Source organism: Populus trichocarpa, chromosome 17, assembly GCF_000002775.5.
Source record: "Populus trichocarpa isolate Nisqually-1 chromosome 17, P.trichocarpa_v4.1, whole genome shotgun sequence".
Lineage (NCBI taxonomy): Eukaryota > Viridiplantae > Streptophyta > Magnoliopsida > Malpighiales > Salicaceae > Populus > Populus trichocarpa.
This window is the reverse complement of record NC_037301.2, coordinates 15,060,514-15,080,306: the sequence shown is the minus strand read 5'-3', so window position 1 is coordinate 15,080,306 and position 19,793 is coordinate 15,060,514. Positions and strand designations below refer to the sequence as shown.

The following is a 19,793-nucleotide window of genomic DNA, read 5'->3' as shown; positions in this document are numbered from 1 at the left end:
GTACTTGCGGGTGAATTGACCCTCTTTTGAAGGCATACCGCCTCTACGCTGTGAAACCACGCTACAAGAGGCAACATCACAAGTTGTGCGCGGGTGCCTCTTTGTGATCAGCACCCAAGGATAAGTCATCCTCGCTGCTAGAAGAACTATCTACAACCGTCTGCTGACAAGGTGCTGTTGATTTCATTCTACGCATCTACACAAATTTATACGAATAATTACATAATTACAAAAAATTCAGCAGCACCTCCCCTATACTGGAGACTACCTACAGTTTTCAAACCTGCAAATCTTTACAATGACCACAAACCAATTGACTCCATTGGAAAATCTTATATACAACCTAACATCTATAGAAATTTAACATCTATAGAAATTTAACATCTATATATTTTCAACTAATATCTATAGAAATACATAAATGACAATTAAAATTAATGGAAATAATTAAAAACATAACAAGCAATAATATAATAAAATTGAGATAAAATAATGAAATTTAATTCTTCATTTTCAATTACCATTTCCATGGAAAATTCAACAATAACAATTAAAATTCAACAAAATTTTCAAATAATTATTACAATACAAACAATAATATAATTAAATTTTCATTCTACACATCTACACAAATTTATACGAATAATTAAATAATTAAATTCAATTATTTAAAAAATATTCGTCAGCATCTCTCTTATATTAGAGACTAACTACAGTTTTTATACCTACAAATATTGATAATATCCACAAGCCAATTGACTCCATTGCAATTATAATTATTCTTCATTGTAAGATTCAACTCAACTTTGTCTGGTTACCTCCTGTGCTGGTATGGCATCCATCTTATTCTATTCTTTTGGTTGATGAGCAATTATTGAGACCATGAGGAGGAGGAAATGAACCAAATCTTAAATTTTGTACAAGCTTGAAAAATTTATTGTGGTGATTTATTGTTTTTTCACTTGAATTGAAGCTTGAAAAATTGATAGAATATTCTTGATTATAAAGAAATGAGAGGAGATCAGAGAGTACATCATAGATTGAGAGCCGCTAATTTTACAGTAAGAGTGGGAAAGGGAAGCACGTGATTTACTTCTTTTTGACCTTTTAGTGGGACTGCCAATAATGTTTTGGGGTTTATAACAAAGTTGTTAAAAATATATTTTTAATATAATATAAATTTGAATGGTAAAAAACAAATAGTAAAATTGCAACAAAAATATATATATATTTCAAACATCTTAAAATACATAAATCAATATTCTTACGAGTACAAACAAAAAAATATTTGAAATAAAAAATGCTTTCACTGATAAATTTGTAACAATACTTATACTGAATTTTTCTTGAATTCTTGCCATAAATATCTATACCACGTTGTCAAATCATATCAAGCATATTATCAAATTTTTTCTAGATGTCATATTTATTAATTCAAATCAACCCTTGTAGAACCAAATTAATTGTAATCACTTCAAACACAACTCAACCTACTATATTTTGTAGATATCCTTTGGGAGGCGTGATAGAATCTGTTAGATATAAAATTCTTCGCTTGTGTTCATCTAAATTTGTATCTTTAATATTATTTTTCCTTCAATTAAATTTGATGGCAAACATTAATTTAATGGGCATATGACAAATTCGATGGAGGTTGTTTTTTTTTGTCTTGCAATGCTGTGATGCATCAATCCAGTCATCGTTAGAAGGGTGATCTACCATGAGTTCTAAGGAATTGCAATACCATTAATTGGAAGCAATCATGACAGACTTACAGATATAGCAGATTCTGCAACCCTGTCAGGCTTGGAGGTATAGACCCGGTCAACGAATTGCTTGCAAGTTTCCTGATGTTTATCAAAAGTCATTGTACCATTATTTAGAAATAAGCATAGCCCATGCGTGCCATCATTTATGTATATATAGAACAAGGAATCCTACCTTTAACATACAAATATATGAGATGCCGTAAAGTCCCCAGCGTCCACGGAATCCCACCAGAAAGCTGATTATCGGCAAGTCTACGTACTGTTGTGGCATTATGATCAAACCTCAATTTCATCAATGGTTAAAAGTGAAACATATGTGGAGTTTTTTTTTTTTTAGTTTAACGTGGGTGTCCGGGCCAGCTTGCGCGCACCTCGACTAATCTCACGGGCCCTGAAGTTAACGACCATGTAAGCCTCCAGTGGCCATCATATGAGCAACCACAGGGCTCGAACCTGAGACCATAGAGGGAGCAAACCTCTTGGTCCCAAGCTCTTACCACTGGGTCACCACCTAGATGGTTAACATACGTGGAGTTTTGATACTTACAGTCGTTGCAAGTTTTCAAATAGATTTATTGAAGGGTGAATAAATCCATCCAAATTTTTGCTTGACAAGTTTCTGTCAAAGAAATTGAAGTGAATCACGTAGAGAGAATTGTTTTTAAACAGGTTTCATGCAATTTTAATTGCTCTTTAAGGTTTTTCTTTCTTTCTTTCTTTTATATTGTTTGGTTTTGTTAATGACAATCAGATTTTGAATTTATCAAGTTTTGAACTTACATTATAGTGATCGAACAAACCGATCGATTATTGTTGTTGTCGCATGAGTATCCGATCTCGGAATTTTTGTCGGTAGAACAAATCGGATATGACAAACTTAACTCTTTGATGCTTGTGGACTGCAAACTCTCTGAAATAGTTGAGAGAGTAGAGAGAGCAAAAACCAAGACAGTTCAAAACTTAGCAGGTTGAGGAACTTCCAACTGATTGACTGATGTCCACTCGTCTACTTCTCTGTCAATGTTCCCCCGAACTCCCTCTTCATACACTATGAGATCTCGGAAGTTTCCCAAGCCCAGAGCCGCTGCATCATTTCCCGAGTCTCGTTTTCTCTGCCCAGAAAGGTTCAAGGTTTCTACAAGGAAAAAAAATATATTTTCTTTTAGATTTTGAACAATTAAAAGCGCTTTGGTTTCGACAATATTACTCACCAGCTTCATCACAAGGGACGTAGCTCTTTATCTGCACTGCATTTGAACCCGCTGCCAAGTTGACAAAGAAGAAGAGAAAGAACGGATAGAAGGAAAGGAGTAGCCCCCATTTTTTTTTCTTTTGTATTTTCTGTCAATCTTTAAATTATTTGCACTGTGGGGGTATCAAATGTGCAGCTGTGAGTGAGGGTTATAAGACTGTGGTTGCCCTTCCTTTGTTTTTCAAATAACTTTCATGCTAAAATACATATCGATGATATTTTTTTTTTAAAAAAATTATTTTTAATATCACCACATCAAAATAATTTGAAAACACTAAAAACATATTAATTTGAAGTTAATAAAAAAATAAAAAATTTTCAAATTTTTTCAAAAACACTTTTAAAACACAGAAATAAACAGGAGATGCCATTTGATAATGCGGCTGCGCACGATGTTATAGCCGGCAGCAGTTTTTTATGTTTGGTTATATTTCAAACTCACTTTTATTTTGATGGACCCATCAATTCTTGTGGCCAAACATGTGGTTTAACAAAAATTGGAAAAGGCAGCTGCCAAGCAACAACGTTGCTTATTTTCCTCTTTCTGCCGTACAGAATCTCCGCTGTTCCCATCAGATCGGGTCCGGTCCGGTTCAAAATTAAATGTATTGAATTGGATCCGATCCAGTAAAATAAAAAAAATATTTTTTTTATTTTTGTAATTGTGTTTTATTCAAAAAACTAGTGTTTAACATTACGGTCCAGAGCTAAATGCATTGAACCGGGTTCGACCCAGTAAAATAAAAAAATATATTTTTTATTTTTAATTGTGTTTTATTCAAAAAACTAGTGTTTAACATTACGGTGCAGAGCTAAATGCATTGAACCGGGTCCAACCCAATAAAATAAAATAAAAATATTTTTTATTTTTAATTGTGTTTTATTCGAAAAACTAGAAGGAGATCTTTTGATGACGTAGCATTTGCAGAATTTGATTGCAATTCCAATTTTGTTCTTGATGAAATTTTTACCTGATGTTGTTGCGCGCTTAAGAAACCATGGAAAATATAGTACTTGTTGGATAGATTTCGTACGTGATAAAATTGCACATAATTTAATTGAATAATAAAAAATATTTAATATCAATATTATTTATTTCATGATGTAATAACAGTAGTTAAATCTACAATATTTAAATTAAAAACCATTAATATTAATATATATATTTTTTAATTATTTTATAAACTCAATTTAAAAAGTATTTTTTTAACCAAACACATTAAACTATTTTTTGTTTAACCTCAATTTCAACCACAGTTTTAACCAAATATATATTTTTTCAAACCAACCTCAACTAAAAATACTTTTTATAAAACAACTTTTTTCAAACCATAATGTTAAAGACTAATATCTAGGTTGTTGAGACTCATCATCCTTGCAAAAGAACACATAATTTTTTATTATACAGTTGAATTATATTTGAATTTTGGCAGGAGTGCAACTACAACAACAAAACTAATACGATAAAAATTATAAAGTTAATTTTTTAATCTATCCAATATTAAAATATAAAATTAAAAAATATATATTAAAAAAAAATTAAAAAAATTGAGTCAACTTGACTAACATGTAAAACTTGCTACCTGAATCATAAAATCATGATAATTTTATAAAAAACTAAAAAAATAAAATCAAATTTATAATAAATTTAATATTAAATGATAAAATTAAAAAAATAAAATCAATTAAAAAAATAAAATCGGATTAAAAATTTAATTTAATCAATTAAAAAAAATAGAATCGGATTAACCTATCCCATCAATCCCTTTCATGGTCTTCGTTCTCCATCTCTTATGCGCCAGTGACTGCCTAGGTTGTTTTCTTTGAAGACCCTCCACTTCAAAATAAGACATGGAGTTTTGGTGATTAGCAATGAAAGTTTGTGGTTTCTTTGTTCTTTTAATATTAAAGCTTCCTCCACTAGACGACATAAGCTTGTCTGTAATAATTATTGTTCCATTAATCATTATCATTCAATCCAATCAAAATAAATAAATAAACAAAAAACCATAGTTCTTTCTCTTTTTCTTAGTAATGAATTGAATCTGGCTTGTTTTTTAGAGGGTGAAAACTACACGTGTTGAAGCACAATATCAAAACTCAAATTTATAGTATTGCAGGTTACATATCTAGAGATTATGTGGTTTGGGCCTTTTCTATCCATTGTTGGGCTATGTGCTTTGTTGTTTCGACTCTTAGCTAGGAAAACCTGTGCACTATGCATTGCTGACCTGTGATAATAGGATATTATGATCCAAAGCCACATCTGCCCCGGAAGATTTTAAAGATTTATATAGAAAGGATTTTGTTTTGAAATTAAAATAAAATAAAATAAATTTTAACCGGGTTAATTATGTCTCTAATTGACATGTTAGAATATTCGAGTTTCAACCAAAGTTGTCAATTTCATTCTGTTTCGCTTGGAATGGCCGAAACATTCCATACCAATTAACAAAACGGAACAAATTTCATCTCTTTTTAAATCTCGGTCCGTTCCGGATTTTTCGGCTAAATTCCGCCCGGAACGTTCCGGTTTCATTCCACATGTTCCGTTCCGCTATTGAAAAGCCATTGAATCAAATTGAACCTTGTTCAATTTAATTAATTAAATCACCCAATTATAAAAAGCTATTTTTCATTATTATTTTCAATAACAATGATATTAATAATAATATTGAAAATTATTATTACTATTTTCATTAACAATGATATTAATTTTTTAAAATTAGATTTATCACTAATATATATGGTTTATATTTATGTTGTTTTTTTTCATGTTTATACTTTGTAGGAATTTAAGCAAAACAAGGGATGTTTTAGATTCCATTAGCCTTGATAACATTGACCTAACTTTATATTTAAAATATTTGTGTTAAAACATTTTACTTTCATAATATTTTGATATTTTGTTTAAGTTGAATTACTTTAAGTTAAAAATCTATTTAATCTTGACTATTTAGAAATATGTTAAATTTTAAAATTATATTTGTTTGGCATTGTGTTTGTATTGCATAATTTATAATTAATTTATCTTGAATTTGAATTATATTTGTTGAATATATATATATATATATATATATATATATATATATATATATATATAAACAGTACAACCCCGAAACGGCACGCCGAAACACTCTGAAACTGAAACATTTCATTTCAATTGAAAAACAAATTAAACATCTATCGAAATAAAATTAACAATCTTGGTTTCAACGGCTTAAATCTTATTTGAATTTTTTTTTTTTTTAGAATCAATGTGTTACGTCATGCCACATTTAATAAAACAATGACTGAATTTGTTCTCATAATTAACTTTTCATTAATGTATAATGGGACTCTTTTCTTTACAGTTTGTAATTCGTCTAATCAAACACTTTGGGTTCTGATATGTGATTCTTTCTCTGGGTGGAGACCTTGGCTCTGCTATGGTGATGTTTGAATGAAACTAATGTGACCTTGTATTTTGCTTTTGAATTTTAAAACAATATAAAGATCTTGGAGTTGGGAGAGGGGAGAGGGGGAAGTTTATTGTTCTTGAGCTGGATTTGGACTGGGGAGAGCTTGGAAGTTCATTGGAATGGTTGCAGTATGTGGGCATGTTTTCGTCGATCACAACAACCTACGACTTGAACACACCAAACTAGACAAAAGCCTAAAATGCTTAATCAAATGCTCACTCCGCCAACTTAATAAAGATTGAAGACATGGAGACCTTAGATCTGTAGTGATTCCGTTGCAGATAAGGCATAAAGAATAAGAAGCACGATAGCATTAAGTCAAAATTAATCCAAGTTGATCGATCAATCCAAATGATGTAGCTGTCAAGTTGCTCGAGTTAACAGAAGAATTCTCACCTATGTTTTGAGGCATAGCACATACTTTAAGAAGTCAAATAAAGTTGGCATGATGGAAGTAATGATTACAGCCAAGACAAGATACATGTGCTCCATGAGTTATCCAATTATTTATTTCTAGCACCTATCGGTGCATCCCTTTCCCAATTCTAGCTCGATAAATTGAATCTCCTCTCCATTGATTTTTACATCCAAGAAAAAAATATATCAATAGAAGATAAACATGAATTATCCAATGTTATTGTTGTGCTTACTCCTCCTTGCCTTTGCCTGCACAAAGCAGTCAATAGCTGCTGCTGAACCAGTGCTGGACATTGATGGTGAAAAGCTTGTAGCAGGCACCGAATACTATATCTTGCCAGTGTTCCGTGGGAGAGGAGGTGGGATTACAATGGCTAGCAACAAAACCAGCTGCCCACTTGCTGTTGTCCAAGACCGTCTTGAGGTATCAAAGGGTCTTCCACTTACTTTCACACCAGCTGCCGACGACAAGAAAGGTGTGATCCTTGTTTCTACTGATCTTAACATCAAGTTTTTAGCTAAGACAACATGTCCCCAATCAACTGTATGGAAGATTACAAAGTCTTCGAACTCGAAGGTACAATGGTTTGTGTCAACTGGTGGGGTTGAAGGAAATCCTGGTTTTAATACGGTGACCAACTGGTTCCAGATTGAGAAAGCTGATGATGACTACAAGATTGTTTTCTGTCCTACTAAAGTTTGTAACTGTGGAGTTTTATGCAGGGATATTGGGATTTATATTGAGGATAATGGGACTAGAACACTGTCTCTTAGTGATGCATTACAACCTTTCAAAGTCCAGTTCAAGAAAGCTTTGAAGAAATACTCGTGAGTGAATGCTCAAAACCTTGCCAGAGCTAGCTACTTCGTAGTAAAAGAAGTACCCTTTTTATGCTGCTCTTGTTCTTGGTTTTAGTATGTTAGTGGTCTCAATTTCCCTGTATGCCTTCTTTTTCCAAGTAGAGCCCATGGCTCTGCTCTAATAATGTTCTCAATGAATCCATATGGTTTATCAGAATAACAAGGTTGGGTTTCTTGTATTTTGCTTATGAATTTTGAAATGAGAACTTACATATTGGTATAATCTTAGACTTGGATTGGGAGAGATGAAATTTCTTCTCTAGATCACCTTACAAAATGTCTGAAACTAGATTACTTGAGAGGCAGAATTTGCCTAAGAAATTGCTTGCTGTAGATTCCTGATAGCTTTTTTATAACACAAGAACCCCATAAACCAGAATTGGAAATTGTCATATGTGAGTATTTCTGTACTTCTGTTGTGGCTTTTTCAAAACAATAGGATTTACAAAAAAAAAAAGGAAAAAGAAAATGATCCTGTTATGTAAAGGATCTTTGTTAGTGTCCACATCAAAGAGATATTTTTTTTTAGAATAGAATTGATTATCTTTTTTTATCATGATGCTGTCAGATTGAAGGGATTTTTTCCCCTTTCTATCTGAGGACCAAGAAGTTGGATAGTGGATAGCACTACTATCCTTCAACATTTAGGGTGAAAATGAATCACTGTAACAGTCTTGTTTGCTTGCATAAACTGATCAGAACCCAATTATTGAATCACCTTGCAGGGTGTTCTGACAAATTGTCCATTAGGAGAAGGGATAGTAATTGGCCCTTCACTGCATAAGGCAATCTTATCAGTGGAGCCCTATGTCAAAGAATCATCTCAATCTAAAAACTTAAGCTGTTAGGTGAGGTCTCAGGATATGATTTATATTATTATCTAACACACCCCCTCAAGTGAAAGTCTTTTGGGCTTGAAACTTGCACAGGCCCACATTACGTTGTGCTTAATTTTTTTATCAAATAAATGAGGATGGTGAGATTCGAACTCGAGATCATTTGGTCATCAAGGCTCTGATACCATGTCAAAAAATCATCTCAACCCAAAATCTTAAACTGTTAGGTGAGGTCTCAGGATATAATTTATATTATTTTTTAACACTCAATAGTACCAGCTGTGGTTGATAAATAGCACTGTGATGCCTTTAATAGCTCTTCTCCTTCTCCGACACCAAATTCCTGCTTGAAAACATTCTCCGTCCCAGCATGTTGAGTTGTTTTTGCCCCTAATCTCAACTTCCCTTTCACTGTTTCAGAGAGTTTTGCCCCCAGTCTCACTGCAAATTAAATTATGTCACATAATGTGGACTAGACTTTAATAATTAGAATTTTTTTTTAAAAAAAATCCTGATTTCATTTTTCAATACTAATCATTTCATGCAAAGAGTACAACTTTTAGTCTTATTTTGGAGGGGAATTGTTCAGAAAGGAAACAGCCAAATAGATCTTTCTCTATTCGTCTTATTATCATTGACTAAGTAGCTAGAAAGATTGGCCCATTTAAGATGAACTTTGCTAGCTATGCCATGGACCACGTAACAGGCACAATACCCAGATCCTTATTCAATCCCAAAGCTTCCCACACAGCGTCTGATCCATCAACAATATTATTCTCACATGGTGGCAGAAACCCATGCTCACTATCACATCCATGCAAAGTATCACATTCATCCACAACCTTAGCAGTCACACTCTTTCCATTACTAGCAGTAATCTTGATCATCCTCCCACATCTTGACCCCCCATCATACCATCCTGTTGATAGCGCAACCACTCTCTCAGTTTTGGCATGGTACCTCTCATCACACTCTGACGGTGCTCCTCCTTCACCGCCTTCACTAAAATCGTTCAAAGTTAATTTAGCTTTCGTAGTGGATGTCACTGGAGGTGAGCATTTATATTTAGCTGGGAAGGATGGTTCTTTACATGAACGTTCTCCTGAGAGAGGGCAATTGCCTGAAGGTGGTGGAGAAGAAGGGCTGCTGCCTCCTCCTTCGCATATGTGGGTGCCAACATCAGGATCATCATTGCATTTGCCTTTGATGCATATAAGCTGGCCATCACAATCATTCAAGGTATTACAAGGGCCATCGCAAGAAGAAATTGCGTGCGAAGAGATGATGCTGCGAAGAAAGAACACACAAACTAAAACAAATATCTTTTCCATTTGCCGTTCTTTTTTATGCTAGCTTTTCGGTTGCAGAGAGATACAACTAGGTTAGATTTGGAATTATATATAAGCCTAAGGTTAAGGAGTTCCATGGAAGAAGCTTTCGTACGTATTCAATATTTTACTAAAATCTCATCGTCAAAAAATCAACCAAAAAAGCCAGTCCAATTAAGTGGCCATTGGGCAATAAATGATCGGTTTCCATCATGTCATGATGTACACAATATAGGATAGGATAAAGAATGGGGAAATCAACGGTCGGCTTTTGCTTTCTCGAAGAGATAGTAAGAAAACACGTTAAATTTTACGAAGAAAAAGACAAAAGAAAAAATAAAATTTATGAGCCACCCAAAATTATGGCAGTGTGGTGTCGATGGCTATTATGGTCCAAGTCTATCCCGTTGTGAATTAACTTAATTGTATCTCTTTGCATGTGTTCTGATCACATCAAACTTGAAGGACCTCAAACTCAATATTTCATGAGTTATGCACGGTGTGTGTGTGTGTGTGTGTGTGTGTGTGTATAGGAAGATTAGTTGCAAACTCTATATATGTTTATATATATTATAGCAACGATTTTTCATTTAATTTCTAAGAGACTATGGCCGCTGATGCCTTTGAGATGGTTTATGGCGCCTTACAATACGGTTTAATAATTTTAACGCTATGTTTAGTTAATTTGTTGGAAAAAAAAGTAAATGACCTTTTAATTAAATGCTAAGATTATATATAATATATAATTTTCATTGATCAAACCCAAAATGATAAACGTACTTGTTAATTTTCATTACAGGTTAGAGAGCTGCCTGCCATGTACATTGTCCGTGTGGGTCATGCAATATTAATTCAAAAGACTTGTCACTTTCCATAAATTGTGTGATGTTTTGAATAAATGAGTAGGAAAATACAATAAAGTCCTTGGAGGCTTAAAAGTTGGAGTATAAATAAATAAGGGTATTGTAGTAATTGTATAAAGAGATGATATATATAAATAGAAGGAAAAACAAAAAAACAAAAGAAGAGATCTGAATATTTGAGAGAGAATCGGCAGGAGAGAGAAGGGAGAAAGAAGAAGAAGAGAAAAGAGGGAATTAGAAGGGAAATAGAAAGGAATTGAAGGGAATAAGTTTAAAGGTAAGATTTAGGTTGTTAAATGTATAAATTTGTATTATTGAGCTTTTAATTTTGGTTTTGATAAATATTAGGGTTTTGAAAATTTGTGTTTTGGGTTTAATTGATGAATTAAATTGAATGTTATAAGGTTGATTGTTATGGGTAATTGATTAATGAGTTGATTATGGAAGATTGTGATGATTTTGAGTTATGAATTGTGTAAATGGTGAATGTTGAGTTAGAAATTTGGCAAGAACAGTAGGTTTCTGTTAAAAATTCTGGGTTGGAGGTTGAAGATGATAAAATTTCGGTTTGGTCCCTCAATTTTGGAAAATTACAGTTTAGTCCCCATACTTTGGAAAATTTGCAGATTGGTCCCTGGAGCCTATTCCGAGAATCTGAACAGAATAACATATGAATTATGGACAGAATTACTGTATAGATAAGAGAATTTAACACTTTCAATTTGGTCCTCCAATTTGACAAAAATTACAATTTGACCCTAAAAATTTGGTAAAATTCCAGAATGGTCCTTGGAGTATAATGAGATGATCTGGACAGAAATGAGGACTAATTATGGTCAGAATTTCAGTATATTCATGGATTTATGATAAATTTCAGTTTGGTCCTCCAATTAGACAAAAATTGCAATTTGACCCTTAAGAATATGATAAATTACAGATTAGTCCCTAGCTGTAATATTAGCTTTTTCAGATTAGTTTGATGAATAATTAAGGGTTATTTAGTGAATTATTATCAATTTTATTAGTTGTTTTATTATGGATTAGATTTCGGGGAAAACCGTTAAATGTTGAGTTTTTAGGAAAGATAACTAGTTAGTTCAAAAACATTTAGGGTTATGGAATACACCCTTAGATAAGTGTATTAAATAGGTTATATATATTCTTTTGAGTCATTCTTAAATATGTCTCCTTTATATTCAGATAATCCTGATATTCTACCGGTGGGACGTCAGTAGGATTTTCTTCGATATCAGCTTTGAGTTTTGTTGCTTTTGAGTCAGGTGAGTGGATAATTTTCCATATGCATGAGAAATAGTATAAATATTTGATTTGTTAATATGAATTGAATCATGCTTCTTGATAATATATATGTTGATTATTATCCTTGTTTTGATAAAGCATGATCAATTGTTGAATCTGAATTCTTGATATGAACCAGTATATATTTTGAATTGAATTCTGAATTGATAGCTCCTCATTTGATTGATGTCATGAGTTGAGCCTTGAGATATGAATATGTTTGTTTGATTATGATTATGAACCTATGGTATGTCAGTCAGAATACCCATGCTAACAGGGTAGTGTTAGTCTTTGTGCACATCGTATCTGAACCCTAGTTGGTCGGGGGAGTCACCAACCTGTATGGACTGATCATCCCACAGTACGGAGCCTCATGCTCATTGCATTTTGATTTTCTGATGAGTTTTACCATATGACATTCTTGTTATGGCCAATTTGAGAAACATTTTCATAAGAACCTAAAGCCATACTTGTATATATATTTCTCATTGTTGTATTATCTCGTGTGTGTATATTGAACGTTATCTACTCACTGAGTTGTTGAACTCACCATCTCATTATTTATTCTTTTCAGGCTTATAGCTTGATAGCAGGTCATTTTGTTGGACCTTCAGAACCTGCTTTTTGGTTGTACTTTGTACCTTTCCTTTATGTCTAGTTAGTGCTCCAAAACTATGAAATTGTATTAACTTTTGTATTAAGACAATTCAGTTATATTATGAAGTTAATTTTGTTGTTACTGCTGCGTTGAACTCTGATTGACTTATTTGAAGAATAAGTTTGTGTGTAAGTTTGGGTTCGCATAGGTATGGAACTTTGGAGGGGAACCTTGCCTATGTACCGGTCATGGATCCGGGATTCGGGTCGTGACAAATTGATTCCTTGTATTTTAGTTACGTGAAAGCATTTTTTTCCACAAGTATTGTTTGTTGTCTTAAAAAATGCCACACTTTTTCTTTAAAAAAAAAAAAACACTCCAACCACTTCAACTTCTTATCACCACCGCTATAGCAATTAAGGTGAAGGCCCAAATGGTAAAGCCAACAAAAAACTATAAAATTAAGTAAATAGAAAAATTAGGGGAAAGAGGGAGGATATAATTAAGCCTGTGACTGTGTAGAGCAACCCACATAGATCAGACAATAAAGGACCATGGATGGATTGAATGGATAATCATCTAGATTAATTTTATTTTTTAAAAAACAATAAATAGGTTAAGAATGTTGTTTTGTAAAAAACAATTAATAAAAAAATTATTTGAATTTTGATTAAATTTTACTGGGTCAATCCGGTAATAAATCAATCTGTTTATTTATTTATTTATTTATTTTTCAATTCAGACTAATTATAGACTGAATTTAAAGTCTATCAGTTGAGCCAGTCAGGTTCTACTGACAGTTTCCGTGCATTAACAATTGACATTTGAGAATATTGTGATTTTTAATTTTCTAGTTAAGAAAAGGTCATGTAATTATTAATTATTAAACAAAAGATTTTATTTTTTTTTATCATTGGACGTCATGAGAATTGAAGAAGACATAACCGCGTAAAGGTCGATTCTTAAACGTATAGCAAAATCTCAATATATCATGTTCTTCAGATTTAAGTAGGAAATCTTTCGATTTAAGATCTAGAAAAGAAAAACGTGGTGTTAATTTGTCCTCTGCGTAAATTATCGCAATTAATTGAGACGATACAGTATTATCTCTTTGAATGAGATGAAAATGGACATGGATGGAAAGCATGTGGGTACTGGACATAGTAGTGTTAATGCAGGTAAGATCAAACTGCTTGAAAAAGAATCATCTTCTTAATATAATTCATAGAATTAAAATTTGAGCCAAGCCAAAACATATTTTTAATCTCTAATTAGCACTTTCTCTGTGTAACAAAATTACTCGAACGTACATTCCATGTCCATCTTCTTAAAAGAATCATCTTCTTAATATATCATATCTCCTCCATATAGCAATGGAGCTAATAACCTCAATGAATTAATTTTTCTCTTCCTCTGAATCTTGATTAATATATATCAAAATTATTTTTCTAAAAATATATTTCCTTCTTTAAAAAAAAAATTAATTCCACATAGAATTCATGAATTATCTATCACTAATTAATGGCTTCTTCTTAAAAATAATGACTAATAATTAATTATATGTTTGGAAGCAAGTGAAAGTTTGATAATTTATTATGATTTCTAACGAGACATAGTTAATTATTAAACCTGAATCAGCTCAAGACTTGGCCCAAGATCACGGTAAGTAAGATATAGAATTCGATGATAAAAAAGGTGTCTTTTCTATAAAGTAGAAGGAAAAAAAAACATCTTATTAATTTCTATAAATAAAATCTCAAAATGCCACACTTAAAAAAACAAAAAAAACACTCCAACCACTTCAACTTCTTATCACTGATATAGCAATTAAGGTGAGGGCCCAAATGGTAAAGCCAACAAAAAATTATAAAATTAAGTAAATAGAAAAATATAGCTCATAATTTATATTCCTACTAATTCAAATTTGAGACCTAATCCACAGTTAACTTTGATGTCTTTTAATCATGAGGAGGATTTTTAAAATGATGATAATGGTGGTTTGTCTATTGAGCCACTAGTTAATGATCCTTATCTAGTTAATGATGATGATGTTATTCCTGAACACATTATCTAAAAAGATTCAAATGAGCCACAATTAATAAGATCCACTAGACCTCACCAACCTTTCACCATATATTCTTCTCAAGAATATATGTTGATTACTAATGGGGGGAGACAGAATGCTTTGATGAAGCTATGTCATGTGAGAAGAAAAATAAGTGGTTGAAAGCCATGCAAGTAAAGATGAAATCCTTACTTTTGAGTTAGTAAAGCTTCTTAAATGCAAGAGGAGCACTCAAGAATAATTACTGTTCAGGTCAAAAGTTGATGAAAACTGCTCACAGCTAAGGTATAAGACAAGATTGGTTGTGAAAGGTTTCGGTCATTAAAAAAAGTATTGATTTTGAAGAAATGTTTTCACCAATGGTCAAGATTCTTCAATCCAGGTAGTGCTTGGTTTAGTTGCTAGTTTGGATCTTTAAATTGAACAACTTGGTGTGAAAATTATCTTCCTCTATGTCAACTTAGATGAGAAGATCTATATGAAGCAGCCTGAAGAGTTTAAAGCAATAGGCAAAGAGTAGCTAGTATGCAAGTTGAAAAGGAGTTTGTATGGGTTGAAGCAAGCTCCAAGAAAATGGTATAAGAAGCTTGATTCTTTCATGGTAAATCATGGTTATGATAGGACCACTTTTTATAATTGTGTGTTTATGAAAAGGTTTCTTGATGGAAACTTTATTTTTCTCTTGTTATATATGGATGATATGCTAATTGTTGGCCATAATTCTAAGAAGATCTATAGTTTAAAGGGAGAGTTAAACAAGTTGTTTACAATAAAAGACTTGGGACCGACAAAATAGATTTTTGGTATAAAAATGAATCATGACAAAAAGAATGAGAGACTTTGGCTATCTTAGGAGATATATGTTCAATAAGTACTTGAGATATTCAACATAAGCAAGTTCAAACCTGTTTCTACTCCATTTAAAGCCACTATAAGCTATGTTCTAAGTATGTTCTTCAAGTGAAAAAGGTAAAAATGAGATAAAGAAGGTTTCTTATACATCTGTAATTGATAACTTGATATATATCATAGTTTACACAAGGTCGAATATAGCTCATGCAGTTAGTATGGTTAGTCGGTTCCTCTCTAATCCTGGTAAGGAACATTAGCTAGTAATGAAATGAATACTCAAGTATCTTAAAGGTACTTCTAGTTTCAACTTATGTTTTGGCAATGATAAACTTGTGTTAGATAGATATATAGATGCAAATATGGATGGTGATGTTGATTATAGACTTAATGACCGTTGTAGAGGGAACAGTTTCTTAGCAATTAAGGTTGCAAAAATATGTTGCATCATCCACTACAAATGTTGAATATATTGTTATTATTAGTGTGATGAATTAATGAGAATGGACTATGGAATCTTGGATATAATGAGATGGGATCCAGGATGATTGGATCAAACATGGGGTGATAAGTTTTATGTGGTTTATGGATAAGAAGTGTGATTGATTTTGATATGAATTGATGTCGACACTTGGGATGTTAAAAAAAAAAGATTCTACTGAAATTTCGATAGAAATGTTATTAATTTACAAGGATTATATGCAATACTAAGATTAGGGGTTGATAAAAAAAAAATTGAAATTCCAGAAAGATTTATAATAACCAGGTGATTGTTTCAAACTGAAAATAAAAAAAGAAATTACATTGTTTTTAGATTTATTGTGAGGGAATCTCTATACAAATGATGAGGATGTTACAGTTGCTATGGATGAAAATTTTTTTATATGAACTTAGACTAGTTCAAGAAAACTTTATGTTGCATTGTGACAGTCAAAGTGAAATACATCTCAATAATCATTCTATTTTTCACTCCCAATCAAAACACATTGAGGTTAGATATCAATAGATTCAAGATGCTATGGAGATGAAATCATTTGTTAGTGAGAAGATCCATACCAATAATAATGTGTCAGACATGATAAAAGCTTGTAGAAAAAAAAGGAGCTTGGTAAAGCTTTCTAAATTGAAGCTTACAATTTAATTATTGACATGATAAATGTGCGTAAAGGAAGGATTTGTTGTGTATGGTCTCGTACCATATAACAATTAAATCACCACATATTTTTTTTAATTATATATTTGGTTAAATTGATGTCCAGTTTTCCAACACGCACGAACTTAAATTAATCACCACTATTATAAATCTTAGAGAAATTCAAAGAGATATATTGGATCTCTCGTGCAACAATAAATGCATGCAGACGACATGTAATATATTTTTATTGTCTCATAAATTGTAAGATATATTGGACCACTTGATATGGAAAAATACTTTTCATGGGACCACTTGATATGGAAAAAATACATTTTACACGTTTAGGACTTCGTCAATTGATTTCTCAAGGATAGAAAATTAAAAATGTACCGTGTTAATTTAATAATTAATTAATTATATGACCTTTTCTTAATTCGAAAATTTAAAACCGTATTTTTAAATGCCATTGGTTAATTTTATAAGTAAAGCACTTTGAAATTTTATTTACCAAAACACTCAATTTAGCAATAAATTAACTTGTGTTCTTCTATTAAGAAACTTTTTTAAATTAAAGTTTTTTTCAATGTAAATACCAAATATTTTTCTAAACTTCACAAATAATTTCATTTTTTGCAAAGGATATACATATCTTCAATATCTTGCAATTACATAACTAATTTTCATCTAGTAATCTGTAAATTATTGGAACCAAATCTTCTAAAGCTGGCTAATTTTTGAAAACTTAACACACAAATAAATTTTGAACCTCCCTTCTTTAATTCATACATATTCAACACACCTACACCATTCTGAATGCATGAACCTTATATTTATGAAGGGATTACAGGATAAAGAGAACCCCAAATTATCATATTCCAAGAAGGATTCTAAATACTAGTTTAATAAAAATTCTAAACACAAACTCTCTTTTTAGACTACAAATTAATCTAATTACTTGATCGGGGAATCCTTCTCCTATCTCAATATTAATATCTACTATTTCCTGTTTTTCTTTTTCCCTTCCGAAATGAAGAAGTGGTTTCAATCATCCATAGAAACGGAAAAGGTAGGAAACCCTTTGAGCATTGCCTCTTGATGTGCTCTAAACTACAACTTTGTACGTAAAATGTGTACTGCACACTGTTAAAATTAAGACGACAATATTGTCTAAAAGATGAGCCTTTTTCTTTCGCCTCAGAACTTGATCACCATTGCATTTGTCTGATCTTGAGATCAACTTCTTAATCTTTTGCTTTGAAATTACCTAGGTTGGTAGAGTTTGCGCATTGCTTTCTCAAAGTTTTGACGAGCTTTTTCGTAACGCAAGAAGTCCATGAACAGGAATTCAGAATTATCTTCTGTTCGTATTTGTAGGATCTTCTGTTGTGGATGACCATAGTTGCTCCATCTAATGTTCCTTAGTGGTATCTCAAACTGCTCATGAATATATCAAATTTCAACGAGTCAGGTTTCTTTTGCATACAGGACCAATTAACCATGCAAATTCATACAGTTCAGTTGTTTGATTATATGATTTACATTCATAAAACTTATGAGTCAATTAAAAGAAACATGAGAAATTTTAAGACTAAAATGTAAAATGTTCCAAATTATGGGGATGCTACAGCGCCCCCTTTAATTAGTTCCACCCCTCGTGGAAAATACTTTTAGTTATCACCTTAAGTCTCTGTTAGCGCCAGATAATGAATTGGGTGGATTGATCTATTGAATTCTCAAAACTAGATTTTAACATGAATGACCAGATTATCAATTCACCTACTAGGTTAATCAGGACTAACTGAGTTTATTTCCACCTAATTTAATTTGAAACTTTAATCGACCTAGGTCTTGGATTACTGAAATGACCTATCAGGTCAGGATCAATTGGTCATTAAGTCAACCGAGTTGAATATCTACATGGTTTAGAAATAAAGTCTGTCTTTTTTTAAGGAAGAAATTGAAGACAGACGAACTCTGCATCCTATTCTTCAATATTTTAGTGTACAAGTGATCAATACATTTTAAAAAAAAATAAAACTACAGCTTGCAATCAATTGAATAAGACTTCGCCTAGTTGACACAAGAAAAATATAGTAAAGAGAGGAAATACTTATTCACCTGTTCAACTGTTTGATTTTGCTGCAAAATAGGAAAATTGAAGGCAATTGATCTCTGACTGCAGAATGCTATCTTTTCAGTAGAAATAAAGAGAAGTCCTGCAACAGCACCAGTTTCAATTGAAAAAAAGCAGTGTGATGCCTTTAGCAGCTTTTCTCCAGCTCTAAGGTCAAATTTCTGCTTGAAAATGTTCCTCCTCCCGCCTTTTCTGATTTTCTTTGCCTCAAATTTCATTGTGTCTAAGAGACCAGCCGATCTAACTGCAATTATAACACATGATTAATGATGTTAGTTTTCTCTGAAGAAGAATCCCATCCTTGATGTATTCATTCCTAATGAGAAAAATAAAGAGCACTACATCAAATAATTCAACGGAAGGAGTCTTAATTACCACGGTCAAAGTAATTTGCAATGGTGCTGCTTGATCCCCCAGCTGCATCTACATCTTCAGCTGCACCTGCAAGTCAATGAATTAAAGTTATGTACACAATATTAATTTATTTAGATACAGCAATCTTAATTGATGTTCCTGGGGAGAGCCAGAAGACGAACCAGGATGATTAGAGGAAGAGGGTGTTCCTGCACCTGCAAGTCAATGAAGTAAAGTTATCTGCACAATATTTATTTAGATACAGCAATACCAATTGATGATCCTGGGGAGAACCAGAAGACGAACCAGGATGAGTAGAGGAAGAGGGTGTTCCTGTTTGCTCATACTGTGGAGGTGAAATTTGCCTATGAGACATTTCTGTCACTCAAAGAAATTAAATTGCTCAGATCAGAAGAAGCTGATCAGTTTAGGCTAAGACTTTACTGTTGTTTAGAGGACGAGGGTGTTCCTGTTTAATGATTTTTATGCGTGTCTGCGAAGATAATGAATGCAATCGCAAAGGACTTTTCCAAGCAGTTTCCACGCGTCTTCGTACAATATTACTATTTCAA

The 19,793-nt window shown here is 32.4% G+C and overlaps 3 protein-coding genes and 1 long non-coding RNA gene across 5 annotated transcripts; 2 read left to right on the top strand and 2 right to left on the bottom strand.

The window, feature by feature from the left end:
* The first annotated feature begins 6,967 nt into the window (after positions 1-6,967).
* On the top strand, positions 6,968-7,939 carry LOC18106689 (kunitz trypsin inhibitor 5). The gene has a single exon (XM_006372569.3). The coding sequence runs from the start codon at positions 7,102-7,104 to the stop codon at positions 7,729-7,731; it is 630 nt and encodes a 209-aa protein (XP_006372631.3). The 5' UTR covers positions 6,968-7,101; the 3' UTR covers positions 7,732-7,939.
* Positions 7,940-9,069: 1,130 nt separating this feature from the next.
* LOC18106688 (kiwellin-like) lies at positions 9,070-10,032 on the bottom strand. Its single transcript, XM_024588713.2, has one exon. The coding sequence runs from the start codon at positions 9,925-9,927 to the stop codon at positions 9,280-9,282; it is 648 nt and encodes a 215-aa protein (XP_024444481.2). The 5' UTR covers positions 9,928-10,032; the 3' UTR covers positions 9,070-9,279.
* Positions 10,033-10,957: 925 nt separating this feature from the next.
* On the top strand, positions 10,958-12,825 carry LOC127904521 (uncharacterized). The gene is made up of 3 exons (XR_008057800.1): positions 10,958-11,064; positions 11,988-12,067; positions 12,661-12,825. It is a non-coding gene; the product is annotated as an uncharacterized LOC127904521 (long non-coding RNA).
* Positions 12,826-17,540: 4,715 nt separating this feature from the next.
* On the bottom strand, positions 17,541-19,698 carry LOC18106687 (GEM-like protein 7). Of its 2 annotated transcripts, XM_024588699.2 has the most exons (5): positions 19,528-19,698; positions 19,404-19,436; positions 19,243-19,308; positions 18,852-19,111; positions 17,541-18,167 (listed from the first exon to the last, which is right to left on the bottom strand). In XM_024588699.2, the coding sequence occupies exons 1-5, from the start codon at positions 19,595-19,597 to the stop codon at positions 17,994-17,996; spliced, it is 603 nt and encodes a 200-aa protein (XP_024444467.2). In that variant the 5' UTR covers positions 19,598-19,698; the 3' UTR covers positions 17,541-17,993. The 2 variants fall into 2 exon arrangements, with proteins under 2 accessions (XP_024444467.2, XP_006372629.2); XM_006372567.3 differs by lacking the exon at positions 19,404-19,436 and having other exon boundaries at positions 19,528-19,696.
* Positions 19,699-19,793: the final 95 nt, after the last annotated feature.

Bases quoted from the DNA above. Each gene is read 5' to 3' on its own strand.
- LOC18106688 (XM_024588713.2), bottom strand. From the start codon at position 9,927: ATGGAAAAGATATTTGTTTTAGTTTGTGTGTTCTTTCTTCGCAGCATC.
- LOC18106689 (XM_006372569.3), top strand. From the start codon at position 7,102: ATGAATTATCCAATGTTATTGTTGTGCTTACTCCTCCTTGCCTTTGCC.
- LOC18106687 (XM_024588699.2), bottom strand. From the start codon at position 19,597: ATGTCTCATAGGCAAATTTCACCTCCACAGTATGAGCAAACAGGAACA. The intron at 19,309-19,403 runs GTTCGTCTTCTG...ATTGACTTGCAG, and splicing joins CTCTTCCTCTAATCATCCTG to GTGCAGCTGAAGATGTAGAT. The intron at 19,112-19,242 runs GTAATTAAGACT...TTATAATTGCAG, and splicing joins TGCAAATTACTTTGACCGTG to TTAGATCGGCTGGTCTCTTA.